General features: G+C 51.0%; 1 protein-coding gene across 1 annotated transcript in view; it reads right to left on the reverse strand.

Annotated features, from left to right (window-relative positions):
* The window catches only part of RFTN2 (raftlin family member 2), a 404,027-nt gene that overhangs the window by 83,922 nt on the left and 301,786 nt on the right, over nt 1-18,319 (reverse strand). The window contains exon 8 of the mRNA XM_086955427.1: nt 10,577-10,655. Coding sequence (XP_086811553.1) covers nt 10,577-10,655 — 79 coding nt within the window. The remainder of the gene's footprint in view (nt 1-10,576; nt 10,656-18,319) is intronic.

The following is an 18,319-nucleotide window of genomic DNA, read 5'->3' on the forward strand; positions in this document are numbered from 1 at the left end:
TGCCAAAGTCTCACAGCCACCTGCCCGCCAGTCCCGAAAGGACATGTGTTCCTCCATAATCACCACGGGGGCCAGAATCCACACCGGCAGCTCCCTGTGAAAGGGGGCCCGCCGCAAGATCTTCTCTACAAACCGCTGCCAGACTCCCGCTGCGTGTCACACTATATACGGCAAGGCCCCATCTGCTCCCCTTCCACGCATGAAGGCCACTGTAGCGTCCTCTCATCCGCTCTGCCCGCTAGGAGTCGCATTTCCCAGTTGTCAGTGTCTGCGAACCACCTCGCAGTCGGCAGTAGCTGGGCCGCATAATAGTACAGATCAAATCTCGGCGCCTCCAGTCCCCCCTCCTCCCAGCTCCGGACCACGGTGTGCAGAGCAACTCTGCTGCGCCTGCCTGCCCAGAGCAAAGAAGTGAGCAGCGTGTTGAGCGTGCGAAATATTCGCGGGGGAGCGGGCACAGAGAATTTTGCACGACGTAAAGCGTCCTTGGCAGCATCACCATTTTAGCAACAGCCAGGCGTCCCATTAGGGAGAGAGGCAGCGTGTTACAGAAGGACACGGACTGTTGCAGGGATCAGAGCACCCGGTCGGCATTACGGGCCAATAACTGCTCGTCGGACGGGGCCACCTGGATTCCTAGATAACGGAAGGCCTCCAGTTCCCATCTCAGCCCTAGGTTCGGCAGGGCCATCTGCGGGGCCATATCATAACTCGCCAGGGGAAAGATTAGGGACTTCCCTGAATTTATGCGCAGACCCGAAGCCGCCCCAAAGCGGTCCAGAAGCTGCAGCAAGATGGATAATGATTCCCTCGGGGACGTTAAGTAAAACAGAGCATCGTCAGCATACAAGGAAACCACGTGTACTGTGTCTCCCACTTTGATCCCCCATTGGGCCATTGCTGTACGAACCGAGACCGCCAAAGGCTCAATCGCCAGGGCAAAAAGAAGCGGTTAGAGGGGACACCCCTGGCGAGTGCCCCTGTCCAATGGCCAATCTTCAGAACATGCTGACCCAAGTCTAACTCTGGCTCAAGGCGCTCTGTACAGTATCCGGATCCTGTCGCAGAATACAGGACCCAATCCCACCAACCGAAGCACCTCCAACAAGTACTCTCAGCTGACAGTATCAAACACCTTGGTCAGGTCAATCGACACCAGGACCTGGGGATCCTCCCTACCGCGCACCTCGTGGAGGATGTGGTTCAATCGCCGTGTTCATTGCGGTGTTGCGGCCTGGGATAAACCCACACTGGTCCTGGTGGACCAGGTGGGCCATGTGTGGTGTCAGTCGGGTGGCCAACAGTTTGTTCAGGATTTTCACGTCCGTGTTGATCATTGTTATGGGCCGGAACGCCACGGGATCGCAGCCGTCCCCACCCGGCTTTAGGATCATGCAAATTTCACCCTGGTTCATGGTAGGCGGGAGGGTACCACAATCGAACGCCTCAAGCTATACCTGTAGGAGAAGGGGGGCAAGGACATCCTCAAATGCTTGATAAAATTCAGGCGGGAAACCGTCACTCCCTGGGGACTTAGCGCTCGGTAGGCTGGCCAATGCTACCCTTACCTCTCGGAGCGATAAAGCCCATACATTCACCCTGCACCAGTGCTTTCAGGGCATCCCATTTAGTCGAAAAGGGCATGTCATCCCCCTCCCAATTCAATTCTAGGTAGTTCGTCAGGGCTGTCTCCACATGATTCCTCCCCACTTGGTCCTGCAAGAGGTCCATCGGCATCCTCCAATCCTCCAACTGCGAGGGCGGGAGGGCTGGTTGACCCATAGTGCATCGCACGTCACCGGCGAGTGGTCCGACAGGAAACAAGCCTGATGGGTGACCGTTAAAGAAAGAGACACGTCAATATTAGCGGTGAAGACCCTGTCTAACCTACTATGGGTGTTGTGTGTCAGGGTGTAACAGGTGTACAATTTCTGTGCGGGGTGGCCCAGACGCCACACATCGGCGACCCCCAAGTTGTGCATTACCAACCGGAGTCGCGCTGTCATACGTGGCTTCGTACCAGAATGGGGGGGGGGGGATGTCTATCCAAGACTGGGTCTAATACACAGTTGAAATCCCCAAACCAGAGGAGGGGGCTGTCCAGATCCGAAACAAGGACCTCTTGGAGATGGGAGTAGAAGTCAGGATCATCCACACTAGGCGCATATGAATTGAATATCGGAAAATCCCTTCCATCCAACTTCACCCGCAGTAGCAGGTACCTGCCCTCAATGTCTGCCTCCGCATACTGTACAGCAAAGGGGACCCCAGGGGCTACCCAGATCAAAACCCACTAGCATACGTGGAGAAGGAGGAGTGAAACAGTTGGCCCCTCCATTTTCTGGACAACTTTTTTGCACCCTCCTCATTTAAATGAGTCTCCTGCAAACATGCAATGGAGACTCCATGTCGACGGAGGAAGGACAGGACCCTGTGTCTCTTGGTACAAGTGCCCAGCCCCCGTACATTCCAAGTTAAGAATTTATATCCCATAATCCCTGGTAACGCCCATCCGGGCCGTCAGTTCTACTTCCTGTGTTCCGCCACCCATGGGCCCGAACAGTAGTACACATGATGCCTGCAACGATTCCCCCCAACAACTAGACATACGTACCCTCCTCCCTCAGTCACTCTCCTTCCCCCGGGAGGAAAGCCCTCCGCCCCACCCATCTGCATAAGGTCAAATTACTCCGGCCACAAACATCAACCGGTGTATTCAGGACACCCCAAAGGCCTCCCAGGCCAGATTCAGTCAACATTCAGTCCAAATATCACCTCATGGCGGGATTGTCTCCACCAAGGACTCGGCCCCTCCAGTCTCTGGGACCACCGGAGCTGTGAAAATCGTGTCCTGCACAGTAGCTTGCAACGTGTCCGGAACCAGGACTTCCCCAGGCCCGAGTGGGCTCGGGTCCCCCATCCATTCCCAGCCAGCAAAGGTTCCAGGAGCATAGTGCCATCCGCACCCACTGTGACTCTAGGTTCATCAATACTCTCTGTCTCAGAGTGGCATCTCCGTCTGCTGCGGCGTTTCCGCGGGGTCCGGGTTCCCCATTTCTCGCGAGGCCAACCACGTTCTCCCGGTGGAAGGTCGTCGCCTCTGATCTCCAGCCACTCCCATACCTCCTCTGGGGACTCAAAGAAGTGCGCCTTTCCCTGCGAAAGCACTTTGAGTTTGGCCGGGTATAACAGCATGTACTGCAACTGCATCTCCCGGAGCTTCTGCTTAACCCCCAAGTAGGATTTCCATTGCTCCTGAACCTGCTGGGTGTAATCGGGATAGATGGAAACCCGACTGTTGTCAATAGCGAGATTCACCGTTTCCCTCACCGCTCGCAGGATGCAGTCTCGATCTCTATAGTTCAGGATCTTGGCGATCAGGGCTCGTGGATGGGCCCCCGGGTGCAGCGGAGGGACCAGAGCCCGATGAGCCCGTTCAATGACAAATACATCTGACAGGCCCCGTGGACACAGCTTTGTTCGGATCCAATTCTCCAAGAAACGTTCAGCATTACCAACCTCCATCCGCTCCGGCACTGCAGGACCCTTATGTTGCTACGACGCGCTCTCCCTTCCGCATCCTCAGCTCTCCGCTCCAAGGCATTCGTCGTGGCCGTGAGGTGCGTGACCGTCTTTTTGAGGGAGGCCACCTCACCCTGCAGTTGTTCAATATTGCCCTCAGTGTCCGAGACCTTGTCCGCGGCCTTCCGGAGGTCTGTCCGCAACAGATTGACATCTATCGAGACCGTCTCAATCTGCCTTTCCAGCGCAGTATGGGAGCCTTGTATTGCCTTCAGCAGCTTCGCCCGGGAGGGTTCACCAGGGTCGTCCGTCCCCTCGTCCTGACCCGACTGGCGTGTAACCCTCTGGGATGGCAGTCTCTGAGTGGTGTATTGGGTAATTGTGTTGGGTTGCGTCGAGCGGGACATCCTGTCCTTACGCATCGCCAGAGAGCCCCCCCAGCTGTAAGGGCAGCGCACCAGCAATATATCGATGACCCTGTCCTGCAGCGCTACAGCTGACCAATAGTCCAGGGGCTCCTTTGTCCCGCCCATGGTCCCACCTGCAGGAGGTCTCGTGTCCCCCGTCAGGTCCCCCAGCAGTCAGGGACTCAGGCACCTCAGGATTCGCCGACCCGGGAGCCGAACACAGCGTCAGGGTGCGTGGGCACGTGGGCGAAAGTCAGGACCTCCGGGGGTTGTCTCAGGCGCCACGGAACTCCCCCAGGCCATCAAAACCCCCTAGAATCTGTCCGGGGCACTCCTCCATGTATTCCTCACCCGGCAGGCGTAGGCCGCGAGGTAGGCCCCACCCCCGCCGGAGGATCTCGCCTAACCTCCTTCCAGGGGCCGCTCACCTCCTGGGGGCCCCTCAGCCGGACCTCTACAGGCAGTGGCGTTAGTGTCGGCAGTCCCCCGGAGCCCCGTGCATCTCACAGGATGGATCTCCACTCCAGGTCGCGGCCCGGGTTGACAGCAGGCCGGGTGAAACCAGGGGCCAAACGCCGGATCTGGGTATGTGGGCGAACGTCAGGAGTCCATCCAGTCAGGGGAGGGCCCCCACAACGGCGAGTCCAGACCTCCGGTGGTTGTCGTAGGGGCCTTGGATCTCCACCAGGACGTCCGAGCCCCGTCAATCTGCTCGGGGTGCTTTCCCTTGCAGTCCCCCCTCGGCCGGCGTAGGCCGCGAGCCAGGCCCCACCCCGCCGGAGGCTCTCGCCCACCTCTGTCCCGGGGCCGCTCACCGCCTGGGGGCCCCTCAGCTGAACCTCTCCGGGCAGCAGCTCCGATGTCGGCAGTCCCCCGGGACTACGCGCGGCTCACAGATCGGGGCTGCACTCCAGGGCTCGTCCCGGGCAGGCCTCAAGCACCGGCCTCGTGTGGACAGCAGGCCGGGCGACACCGCCCAGACGGCACAGGCGGATGTAACGATAAACGCTGGAGGACTCCGCCCCGGCAAAGGCACCCTCGGGACGAGGGGATCTTCAGACCCACGCCTCAGCCTCCTAGGAGCCCAGACAGAATGTTTTAACAGGATTCCTGGGTCCGTCGGATGGGAGCTGGTGGAGCTCACGTCCTGTCGGCCATGTTGCTGGCCACGCCCCATGTCTGAACATTTTTAACAGGCGTGAGTAGTGGTTTTTTATGCCTAACACAGGGTAACCATGCTTTCCTTTGGGAGATTTATACAACCAAACTCTAGAAATTTTTTTGAAGGAGAGGTTCAGCTGTTTGAGATCTGTGTGTCTGAGCTGACCCTCATGCTGACTGAGATGGTCAGGTGTGTTAAGAAGCGTCTTTGTGAGGACTGCTTGACATCCCTAAGAGCATCAAATACAAGGTTCTTTTGCCTATGTTAGTGCCACAGGAATGATTGTCATGGTCACCTTCTTCCTCTTCCTCAACACGTACTGATGATGGAGAGTAGCAGAAAATCATATCCAGCTATCACTGACCAATTCATCCAAAGTGCATTGAACATGGACAGTGGGTGTGGGTAATGGACAGTGGGTAAACTGTAGGTAATGGGATGTGCACAGCCTGTGTTTTTTTGCAATTTATCCGTGCTCCTGGGTATCTCCCTCCTCCAGGGGAGTAGTAAATGCATGTCAATGAAAACTCGTATCTAGTCCTATTAGGTGTTCACCTCAACATTTTCACTATCGTTAAAGTTAAAGTTCACCTGTGATACACAATGTCAGTTTGTGCCATAACCAAGTTAAAAAGTTGTTACAATCAATAGTTCAACTGTAAATACAAACGAACTGATAATACGAAGGTGGTTATACTCTGAGAGTCCCTATGTGGTTGATATTCTAAGTATAGCTCATACCTAACCAATTCTATGCAGCTATCGCTTGCGTCTCAAATTCTCTCAGATTTACCCCCTTGCGGTTTAAATCAGCTCGCGGTTTAAATAAATGCAGTTTAAATAAATAAATGCCATTGCGAGCGTCCACTATTCCAAACATTTACCGGACCCGCCGGTTCTTACCTAATGTGCAATCGCTATCGTCCATATCGAAAACACGGAACTGTTAGTTACGGAAGCCTGGATTGGCCTGGTTTTTGCGTGCTATCGTACCCTGCGCGTGCGCATTGCCTAGCGAGTCTGTTGGGCTTTTTTGAATACTCTGTTGCAACTTTATGGATACTACCACTGTATATGACAATGTTGCAATGTTTACCAAACAATCTAAATAATCTAGCGCCCATATACAAGCCAGTTTCATGGAAAACGCTGTGCTAGCGTTTATATGAATGTTAACAAGAATAGTCGAAAATGTCATTAGGTACAACGTATAACAATCTGTTATGAATGATACTACAATTCAGAGGTAGCAAAGAAATTCAGTCCGATCATTTAACCCATGTGGTTTCAAACTCTGTAAATGATAGATCCAATAGTTTTCATGTTTAAGTAAGTTTTTTTTGTTGATAGGGCCTTCTTTATGAGTCACTATAAGTATACATGCACGCAACTGACTTATGTGATGGTGCTTTTCTTTAAAATGAGTTGCCACCGTAGATTTCAAGGATTCCAACCTTATGTTGCTTTTATGTTCTGTTAAACTCGTTTTCAATTTCCTCTCCATGTGGCCCATGTAGGCAGACCCGCACGGACATTTTAACAGATATATCACATTCATAGTGTCACATGTTCCATTGACTTTTAATGGGATAGGGTGACCTTTCATAGGATGGGTTATAGAATTCCCCTTCATCACATAAGTCAGTTGCAATAAATCTAAATTTGGAAGTAAAAGTTGAAATTATTTAAACAGAAAAGTTCAAACATCGTTTGCTGAAGTTTCAGCATCAACTTGTGCCCGGGGAGAGAGGACTATGGTGTAATAGTCCTGCTACACTTGGAATAATGGACAGTGGGTGCCAGTATCTGAAGGTTAGGTTTTGGCATTTTGTGTTTTTGGAAGTGGCAAACAGGTTTATAGCTGGGGTCCCCACTATTGGAAGTACTTGTGGTTGGAGTTCTTACTGATACACCCAGCTAAACAAGTCAGCAAAGTCGATCTCAATTCTCAGACAATGCTCTGCCAAGAGGTGAATGCTGTGGTCAGTACCCAATCTTGAGCTAGTGACGAGAGCTTCGGGAGTGGATGCCACCCTACTTCTGATGTAGAAGATGGCTCTCATGTTGTCTGGTCTATTTTTCCCCACAGAAGTGTTGGTTCGCAGCTCCAGGTAGTTTGTGGCTATCCTGTTGCTGAGGGGTACAGACGCCGTAGACAGTCATCAAGCGGGGCGAGCTCTTCACTCTATGAGAGACGCATCATTAGTGATGGTCACTTGCGGAAGGGTAGTATAGGAATGGCTTGCTGAGCAACAGGTTGTTGTTGTTCCACCAAATAAGACAGTACTGGGCCCTGGTGTAGGAAGCTGGCTCTGTACATACTATACCAAAGTAAGGTAAAGTGTGCACAGAGGTAAAAGTAGAAAATACCTTACTCTCTATTTGTGGTAGTGGGGACGCGAAGTAAGGCTTTATCAGAGGATGATGTTAAGCATTTATTGTACACACCCAGTCAAGAAATGATGTCCCACACTCAAAGACTGTACTCAGACCAATTTGTTTGTATAAAAATATTATTTAGTTGTATTTTATTTCTAGAACCACGCCAGGCCTGGTGCAGGTAAGTGAAATAGTACTTTGCAAGAATAATGCAGTTTGATACAGTTGAAATGCAGTAGAATGCAATTGGTTGGTTTGTTTACAGGTAAGTCAACAGTCAAAAAAACTTTTCAGTTCCTATTGTGATTACTTAGTACGTTACTTTTCAGATTGCTTTTTAAGTTACTTTTTCTACTCAGTGTGGTATGCCTAGATATCACACTGGGGCATTTTTTATAGAGAAGGTAAGTAAGCCCATTATTGTACATATGCAGTCCTAGGGTTTCATACAAACCAGCACCACACTTAGAAGATTTTTCACAGAAAAGCAGTCAACGCAGTCCTACGGGAGAAAACAGTGTTATCGGTTTATCGGTAAGTACTTAGGTTTTGGAGTTGGTTTTCTGGGGTTAGAACCAGGGTTCCCCCAGGGTCAAGGATGCACTCTCAAAGCACCCTCAGCTGCACTAGGGCGGCTGGGTGCAGAGTGTTGAGGCCCAGTGTTATCCAATGGGGTTAGGGGGGCGCCGGTTGGTGGCTGCTCACAAGCAGGCCACAAGGTTGTGGGAGCAAAGCTCCAGGACTTAATCTTAGGGCAAAGGGAGATCCGAGTTAGTTTCAATGGTGATTGCTGGTTTTGGTTTTTAGATGCAGGCTCGGTCCAGGAAGTCTTCAAGGAGAAACCAACAGCTGGCAGGTTAGTTGTAGGTTCACCTCAGGTCCTCTTCTCCAGGGCGCAGGGCGGCTAGATGCAGGGGTGTCTTTTGAGGTCGGATTTCACCTTACTGGGCCATTCGCGGTTGGGAGGGTCTCCGTGCAGAGGCTGCAGGCGATGTCGGGGGGTCCCAGCGGGCTTAACCCACGGTGGACTCGGACTATGGACCACTGAGGGACCTTGCTTTGACTGGTAGGCGACTCGGATTCAGGCCGTATGCGTCGGGTCCAGTGGTGGTTCCAGGTGTCGGTTTTATTTGTCCTCAGCAGGCTCAGAGTCTGTCTTGGGATTTTCTTTTTAAACAGAGCTGCTCTTCACAGGAGATCAGGTCTTTGTTGAATGCAGTCAGTCCTCCCAAGAGTTATGGAGGTCGCTGGCTGCAGGACAAGGTGCCTTTTGTCGCAGGATCTCTGGAAGCTGCAGACGGGCCGGTAGGGCTGGAGCCAAATACTGTATTTAGGGGGTGTTTTAGGGGTCTCGAGGTCAGTAGCCAATGGGCTACTGACCTTAGGCGACTACACCCTTGGTGTGCTCACCCCATGTGGGGGAGTGGGGACAATCACTAACCCTGATTGGAGAGTGCCTGCCATCTGCATGATGGCGGGCACTGAAGGGGTGGGGTTGGCAGAGGTGGGCACACCTTCTGAGCTGGGCCAATTTTTCCCACCTGTCTTCCCGCCAAAAAGGAAGGGAGACAGGAAGGGGGCCTGCTCCTGATAGCAGGAGAGGCTGGGGGTCGCGTTACAAAAGCGGCAAGGCCTTTGAAGCTCATTTGCCAAAGATGGCTCTTCCTGACCTGGAGGATGCGTGGCCACCTCGACCCAGAAAAGGCTTTGCTTCTGGGCCCAGGTAGAGAAGTCTACCACCCCAGGGGTCCAGAAACATATCTTGTGGTGACAGGCTTGTGTTTACCAGTCAGAGAACCCACCAGAGACTGGTCATTTTTCAAGGGGCATCTCTAAGATGCCCTGTGAGTTCATGGTATAATAAATCCCACACTGGCATCAGTGTGGGTTTATTATGCTGGGCGGTTTGCTACCAAACTTCCCAGAATTCAGTAAAGCAACCCCAGACCATATACTCATTATGGCTTTACTGCACTTAAAATGTCTTAGAATGGACTTATGACACTGGAGGGATACAGTGCTCATGCAACTGTACCCTCACCAGTTGTATAGTGCACCCAGCTAGAGGGGTGTCTAATCTACACCATAGGCAGTGGGTTGAAGGCATGGCACACAGGAATGTGTGCCATGTTGACTCTTCACTTTTCTCTGCACCAAAACATGCAGCCTGCAAAGGGAGTGTCTGTGTGTTAAGGTACAGGACCTTTAAGGGTGGCACAATATGTGCTGCAGCCCTTAGAGGCCTTCCCTGGTCACAGTGCCCTTGGTACCCATAGTACCTTTTACCAGGGACTTACTTGTGGCCAGAGAGGTGCCACTTGGGGGTACAGTTTTCGGAAAGAACACAGGCCTTGGGAACCTGATTGGAAGGGACCCAGGGCACATCAAGTCAAAGTGCATCCGATATCTGGCAAAAAGTGGAGGGGAGGGGTTACTGCAACAGAAACCCAGCTTCCTGCAGTGCGCACTTGCTCATTTACAGTAGAGTGGTACTGCTTTGGCAGGGCAAATACCTACCCTTAATAGCCTAGTTTTCAGGTGTTTGTCTCTAAGAGAAAGGCCTGAAACAACCACATGCACACAAGATGGTGGGAGATACTGAATTTGGTGGCCAGCTAAAGGCAAAATGGCAATGCTTTCCTTTTGATTCCATTATAAAACATTAAAAGTGGAAAAGAAATGAGTAACTAAATTTGGGTGAAAAATAAAGCCTATCTCTAAAGTTAAACTTTTAAGTAACTTTTACAAAGTCAAAACTGAACTTTATACATTTAAAAAAAAAACAAGAAAACTATGAAGGAAAAAAATGATTGAATGAAGTTAGCAAATAAAAAGAACAGCAAAGCCAATACTCGACTTTTGCATAGATGCAATTATTTGTAAGAACTGCCTGCTTGACAGCCGTGTTAAATATCTGTCACTACATTATCTAATAATACAGAAAAACAGAATGCTTGTCCTTTCAATATAATTTCATGTTTTGCAAATAAAAAAACTAGAACATGAGTGAAACTGACAGATCAATGAAAATTACACTTGACAATCCACACTAATCAATTTACTCTTCTGTTACTTACTCTAAATCCAATTAAAATGTTTTATTTACCTCTGCAGTCTGGACAGTTGAATTGAACATAACAGGTCGCTGAAGAAAGACAACTTGCTTTGTGGCCAGATTTCCTTCACTGTGGAGCAAAAGAAGAGAGGTTAGTATCATGGAACCAATAGCACCCTTTAACAAAAATACTGACACTGAAAAAGAATAAATAAATGCTCAACATTAAATTTCACCAAAAGGAAATGGCCGTACTGGGATAGCAATCTATAAAGATCCCATCTATCTACAAAGGCCCAATAGTTCTGTGGTTTCCACTACACAAATATGTTGCAGTGACTTCCAAGACACACTCACTGGGAGCACTGCAAACTGTCTCCTCTTCCACTAATCCTAGCTAGGCACCCTCTGACATTTCAAAGAATCACTCCTACTGATATTTTCACTTTTGTGAATGCTGCCCTATTCACACCTTTTGGTCTATGATCTGTGAAAGCAGACAATGGCCCTGTTTGTTTATGTTGTGACTAATTAGGTAGTGTATTAAAACACATTAGGGGAGAAGGAGCTACGCGGGCATCCAAGATGGTCGCGTGAGCAGAGAGCTCCTGAGACCCACGCCGCCCTTCTTTATCTATCCTGCAGATATCCTGGTCACTTCGACGGGCTTTTGGAGTGCTACTCTCACTGATGCTGTCGATCCTTTTTTGGTCGAAATCGGACCTCGGGGACCATTTTTCTATCATCTCCAACTTTCTGGCCTAACCCCCGACGCAACCGGGGTCTCAACTGCCAAGTATGGCCGAGCTGTAATGCAACAACAACGGCTGCCTGGCATCTGGCCCACCGGTGGTGTGCCACTTTCACTTTCGGTTTCCGGCCTTCTCGTCTCTGACTCCTTGGGACCTCCTTCTTTGTCTTGGCCTGCCACTCTCACAGCGAACACTTTCCCTCTTTGGGCGGGCAAGGAGGCCCGTGGCATCCTCTCGTAAAACTAGACTTTTGAGTCTTGGGACTTGTCACCGTCCCGCTGCACTTGGGTGTCTCCGGCCGACGTTGAATGCAACATGGCGACAAAACCTGAGGCTGAGAAACGCAGGAAGACTGTTACTCGCGGGGGGTCGATCCAGTCCAATATGATCGAGCGCTACACCCAGCCGAGAGGCTCCCCCGGTGCTACCAGTGTTGGCTTGGAAGACCCGAAGACCGACATGTCGTCTTCCTCTGAAGTGTCCCTTCAGGACCTTTTGGCCGCCATTTCTGGACTCAAGGCCGATATGAGTCAGCAATACGAAGCCATCGTGTCCAAAATAGACACGGTGGCGGTGGATGTTACTCTTATTCGAGCAGACCTGGCCAAGACGAACGAGAGGGTGAAGGCATTGGACTTAAAGGCATCGAGTTTGGTGACGGACATGGCGGAGGCGCAATCCGAGATAGGGAATCTGCGTTCCTCACACGACCTCTTGCTTAAACGCATGGAAGACTACGATAATAGGGCCAGGCGGAACAACATACGCTTGGTCGGAGTGCCGGAAGACAATGGTACCGCCTCGATCGATCTACTGGTCGAGGAACTTATTGTCGCTAAACTCGCTCCCGCAGGTCTCAGCAAGTTCTTTGCGGTGGAGCGCGCCTATCGCTTCCCAGGTGGTCAGGTGAAGCCAGGAGGCCCGCCGAGGCCTATCATCGCTAGGCTGTTTCACTATCGGGACAGAGACGCTATCCTCCAGGCCGCTCATAAACACGGCCCGTTGAAGTACGATAATAACTCTGTCTCTATCTATCCTGACTTCACTCCCCAAGTGCAATGACAACGATCTGGGTTCCTCGGAGTGAAGCGTCGTCTGAGAGATCTGGGACTGAAGTACGCCATGCTGTTTCCAGCTCGCTTGCGGATTGAGTTCAGAGAACTAGCTTATTTTTTCTATCAGCCGGACCGTGCTAGTGACTGGTTGGACTCGTTGCCGAAAGACGACACCGAGAGCGGAGGCCCTGGTGGTGCGGAAGGTGGTGCGACGGCCCAGGATTAACGTGGGCCCCCAGAGGTCCGACTTGAGACTATGAACTTTACAGAGTAATTTTATTGTATGCTTTATGATTATGCCCGTGGTGGTGCGGGTGCGGGTGATTTCTCCCTTCCTCCTCGGGGGGTTCTTTGTGTAGATCAGATGGGGCGACAGGCATACTGCAGTTTGGGGTGGCTTTTTAGTCAGCAGGGGTGCAGGGTGGGGGGCGTTGTAACGGGTTCTTGGTTGGGGGGTGGTTTCTGGGGACTTGGTTGTGTTTCATGTTTTCTGTTATTTTTCTTTTTTCATGGTATGTCACTGATTGCAAGTATTCTGGATCTGTGGTTGTGGGGGGGGGGGGTTGGATCGGGTCGCTTTTTCTGGGATGGGGGGGTGAGATGCAGGTTCTTTCTTGGAACGTCAACGGTTTGGGTGACAGAATTAAACGTGGCATTGTGTTACAATTCCTGAGGCGTCATGCCCCTGATGTCGTGTTCCTTCAAGAAACGCAATTGATCGGTAATGCCTGTAAGGCTCTTGACCGTCGATTGGTCGCCCACGCTGGTTTCACCTTCGGGTCCCGGGGGGTGGGTATAATGGTGAAATCCTCCCTTGCCCTTGAGATTGATGATGTTATCCTGGATGATCGGGGGCGGTATGCTGCTGTCTCCTGGAGATGGGAGGGTAAGCCAATTGTATTAGTGGTTGTGTATATTCCCCCGGGGCTGCAGGCTACCACCTATGCTGATCTTGGCAAGACTCTTCTTGGTCTCCCCGATGGCCTGCTGATCATGGGTGGAGACTTTAACTCTGTTATGTCTGGCGAATGTGATCGGTTGCCCCCTAGAGTTTTGCCGCAATCCCAGATGTGGCTCTATGAGATGGCTGAGACTTTTGGTCTGGTGGATGTTTGGCGCTCGCTACACCCTGCCCTGATGCAGTATACCTTCCACTCTGGTACACATGGCAGCCTCTCTCGTATAGATTACTTCTTTATGCTGGCTTCTACTCTATCCTTGGTCCGGGAGGTTCGTCATCTCCCCCGGGGCATCTCGGACCATTCCCCCTTGATGATTAGGATTTCTGTGGGTGGTCTTCTTGGTCACAGAGTTCCCCCTGTTCCCCCCTGGCACTTCCGGAACCCCCGGCTCCGTTCAGATATGGTGAAGGCTATTGACTGTTACTTTGATGAAAATGTGGGTTCGGTGACCTCCCCTACGGTTCTCTGTGAGGCCTTTAAAACTGTTATTCGGGGATCCGCACTGTCTCTCATTGCTGCTGAACGGAGGGCTAAGAGGGAGGCCGTTCTGGCCCTTGAGACTGAAATTACAGCGCTTGAAAGTGAGCTGGGTGGGGACGACAACCTGCGCTGTTACACACTCTGGAACTAAAACAGGCGGATTACAAGGCTTGTGTTACCGATGCTGCTAAGTTGATGCGAGCGAATCAATTGGGCCGGCTGTATGATGTGGGTGACAAGGCCAGCAAACTCCTGGCATGGCTGGATAAGGCTGAAAGAGCGAGTCGTGTTGTGCCTGTTACTGTTCGCGAATCTGGTGAGAGTGTGTCTGACCCCGGTGAGATTGTTGACTGCTTTGTTGATCACTTTCGGAAGGTTTACACCCCGGTGAGTGACCGTGATGAGGCTGATTCCAGTCTGTTGTTGCGTGATATAGCTCTTCCTTCTGTCTCGGAAGAAGAGGGCCTGGCTCTGGAGGCTCCCTTTACGGTGGATGAGATTACCCTTGCTATCCGATCTTTACGCTCAGGAAAGGCGATGGGCCCAAATGGTCTGCCCATCGAACTTTACAAACTTTGCCCGGACAAGATGGCCGCCCATCTGCGCAACATGTTTCTTGATGCGTTCGAGGCTGGAATCCTTCCACTTGAGCAGCGCCTAGCTTCTATAGTGGTCATTTATAAGGATGGCAAGCCTCGTGATCACTGCACTTCCTACCGCCCCATTTCCCTGCTAAACGCGGAACCTAAAATCCTGGCCAAGGTTCTGGCCAATCGGTTGTTGAACGTGATTTGTGACTTGATCCATCCGGATCAATCCGGCTTCATACCGCACAGAAACACGGCCCTTAACCTGCGTAGGCTTCATGGTGTTCTCGCGAGAGCTGCAACTCTCACGGAGCCTGCGGTGGTGGCCTCTCTGGACGCTACTATGGCTTTCGACACCATCGAATGGCCTTATCTATGGGCGGCCCTCTCCAAGTTTGGCTTTGGTCCTAACTTTATTGCCTGGGTCAAGCTCCTCTATGAACAACCACTGGCTCAGGTTGTGGTAAATGGTAGAAGCTCTGACCCCTTCCCATTAGGCCGCGGCACCCGTCAGGGATGTCCGCTTTCCCCGCTCCTATTCGCGCTGGCGCTTGAACCCCTTGCGGCGTGGCTCCGGTGTGAACCCTCGATTAAAGGGATCCGGTGGACGCCAGATCTAGAGGATCGCGTCTCATTGTATGCCGACGACATCCTTCTTTATTTCACTTCCCCTCAAAAGTCCTTGAACGTCCTCTTCGACGTTCTTACATCCTTCGGTAAGAACTCTGGATTGGTCATCAACTGGACCAAATCCTGTGTTTATGTCATAGCTGGGGTTCTACCGCCTTTGCCTCGCAGGTTTCCAATCTTGGTGGCGGCTGACGGCTTCAATTATTTGGGGGTTTATGTCTCTATGGTTTCTTCAGTCCGTTATGAGCGAAACTTGTACGCTCCGCTCCGCCGACTCAAACAAGATGTTAGACGGTGGCGTGAGCTGCCCTTATCTCCATTGGGCCGAGCGGCGCTTTTTAAAATGATGTCGCTCCCCCGATTTCTCTACGCCCTGCAGAATTTCTTCGACCCAGTTCCCGCTCGCTACTTTCGCGAGGTCGAGAGTTTACAGCGGCAACTGATCTGGGATGGTCGTGCCCGTATTGCGCTGTCCAAGATCACCCTTTCCTGGTACGATGGTGGTATTGCTTTGCCAGATATCAGACGCTATTACTGGGCCTCGCACCTGAGCGCCATTAATCATGCAACGTACTCATCGGAACCCGCTCCCGCCTTTGCCTTGGATACATTTTTATTGCCCGGTGGCAACTTTAATAGGGCTTTGTACTCGAAGTCCCCAATCCGTCTCCTTACGGGTCCTACGAAGTGTGCAGTGCGGGCCTGGAGGGATGCAACTGTGGCTACGGGCTGGGGTGGCAAGCTGACGCGTATGACGCCATTGTATGATTCAGATCGATTGGGCAACCTTTGGAAGACGAAAGGGTTTGATAAGTGGGACATGATTGGGATCAGTAAAGTGGATGATCTTTGGGCACGGGGTGCTGTGAAGTCCTTTGCAGTCCTGAAACTGGAACACCGGCTTGATGACAAGGAGCACTTTCGATATATGCAGGTTCGACATGCCTTGTCCTCCGTCTTTCCCCCCGGTACTGATATTCCACAATCCTCCCCCCTGGAGGACCGTGTCCTAGACGGCCATGTCCCCGATAGTACGATTTCCTTAATATATAAGAAGCTCATTAACAACAGGGCTGACCAGCTGGGGAAACTTCGTGCTTCCTGGACAGCTGACGGGCTTGAACTAGACGATGAGGACTGGCAATCAGCTGTTTCCTCCCCCAAGGAGGTGGCTATTCCGGCTCGGCTTCCTTTTGTCCAGCTAAAGATCCTCCACCGTGTGTATGTGACTGGTATGCGTCTGGTGCGAATGGGATTTGTGATGGATGGACGGTGCAGGCGTGGGTGCGGTATGGATGGTACTTTTCTCCATGTTTTGTGGGAATGTCCGATTGTCTCGGCCTTCTGGTCTAGGGTGCATGATGTGATGGGACGTGTTACTGGAGCCCCCCTCCTTCCTGAAGCACGACGTTGCCTGCTTAATGTGTGGGAGCCTACGGATTACACTGCTACTCAGACGTTTTGGGTCACTCTGGGCAACATGGTTGCAAAGAGGGATATAGCTCAGCTCTGGGGCTCCGCCAGACCACCGCTGCTCAGTGCCTGGAAGGAGAACATGGACTGGTGCATGTTTCGAGAAAAAACGGTGTATGAGGCACGGGGGCGTCCCAAGAAATGGTCCAGGGTCTGGGCTCAGTGAAATTCGTACCGCGGAGATATTTGCTCCCCTCCACTTGACTACGAGGTTCCTCTCCCCTCCTCCCCATGATTGACGTTCCGACTCCTGTTTTCCATATCATCTATGTCCTTTCTTCCTTCATGCTCGCCCCCCCTCGCTAGATGCGTTCCTTTATATACTTATTCCTGTTCCCCTTTCCCCCCTCCTATGACCCTTGCTAGTATGATACCATGTGTTTGTGTGTTGTTGTTTTTCTTCGACAAAATCATAAAATTAAACCTTTAATATCCTTTTGATATGGTTCTATGTTCCACACGATAATGTGCGCTCAGAGATTGCTTTAACAGTGTACTGTCCCTTTTTTTCTTTTCATTATATGTCATAGCGGCCGGCCCCGAGGGGTTGTAGGCAGACGCTGTGTAATGTGCATTTCACAAATAAAGGTTTAAAAAAAAAAAAAACACATTAGGTACTGTATTAAAGCACATATATGAACCTGCTAGAATATGAGAATATATAGAATGTAGAATATATTAGCCTGTTGGAAATTAAAAGACATCCTACCCATAACAAATGTGCAATTGAATTCAAAACTATGACCGAAAAGCTTGTGAACAGCAGTGGAATAATGAACTTGTGACAGTAACTTTTTATGAATGAGTTACCTATGGTAAAGCTCTTTTTGAGGGATATTCTACCTCACTGCAGATTGATTCCTCACATTTTGAATTATGCCAGACACCAGACTGGATCCTGAAACCTTTCCAGCAATCGTTCCAATGTGGCAACAGATGGTCCCATAGGACTTTGCAGTGCCCTTGTCAGACCCCAAGGACTAACAGTACAGCACTGTAAATAGGCCCCACCCATGTAAGCTGACTTCAGTTTGTTTTTCCCCACGCCCTCCGGTGCAGCTCCGGAGCTCCGTTCAGGAACTTTGTCAGTTTCTCACTAACTTCCAAAATAGCTTTTTCGGTGATAGTGTGCTAAGAATGTGTTCTCCAAAGACTACGGGCTTCAAACCATGACACACCTTCAGGAAGAGGATGTTGGTCACATATCCTTCTGCCTTTTGTGTCTCAGGTCCAAGCATGATTCACAGTTATGCTAGAAAAGCTCCCTGATGCATCTGAAGCCCGTCATGGGAGTTGACGCCGAGACTGTACATCATAAAGCAAAAGAAACATGACAGTCATGGACCAAGTTGTAGGCCCATGCCTATTTTAAGTCCCAATCCAAGTCTCCATCCTCTGGTAAGTCTAAGATAAAGCCAAGGACAAATCTCGGCACAAACACAAGAAGTCCAGAAGAATGTCTTCTCCTCTCCCGCTCCAGGGAGAGATTGCACAGTCGTCACTCTAATGGCCCAACTCCCCCCAGTCATCCAAATCTGACACCATTCCATAGCTGGAGCTGATGCATCCTGCATTTCCCTGTCAATCTTTGACTCTGCAGCAGGTAGAAGCCTTTAAGAAGGCAATGTTACAGGTTTTCAGATTATTCCGGGTCCCCTGGAGCGCCTTTATGCCCTATGGATCTGCTTTGACTCCAAGTCAGACTTTTGCCAGCAGGACTTGTTAAGCCTCAGTCTGAACACCGATTAGCAGTGGGCCATGCCTCCATTCCCTTGCCAAAAGTCATGACACTTCCAGCTCGACTGGTGCTGTTCCTGGATCTGACCCTGATGCCAATCTCAGATCTGGAGCGGTG

This window comes from Lissotriton vulgaris, chromosome 2_1 (genome assembly GCF_964263255.1).
Source record: "Lissotriton vulgaris chromosome 2_1, aLisVul1.2, whole genome shotgun sequence".
Taxonomy (NCBI): Eukaryota; Metazoa; Chordata; class Amphibia; order Caudata; family Salamandridae; genus Lissotriton; species Lissotriton vulgaris.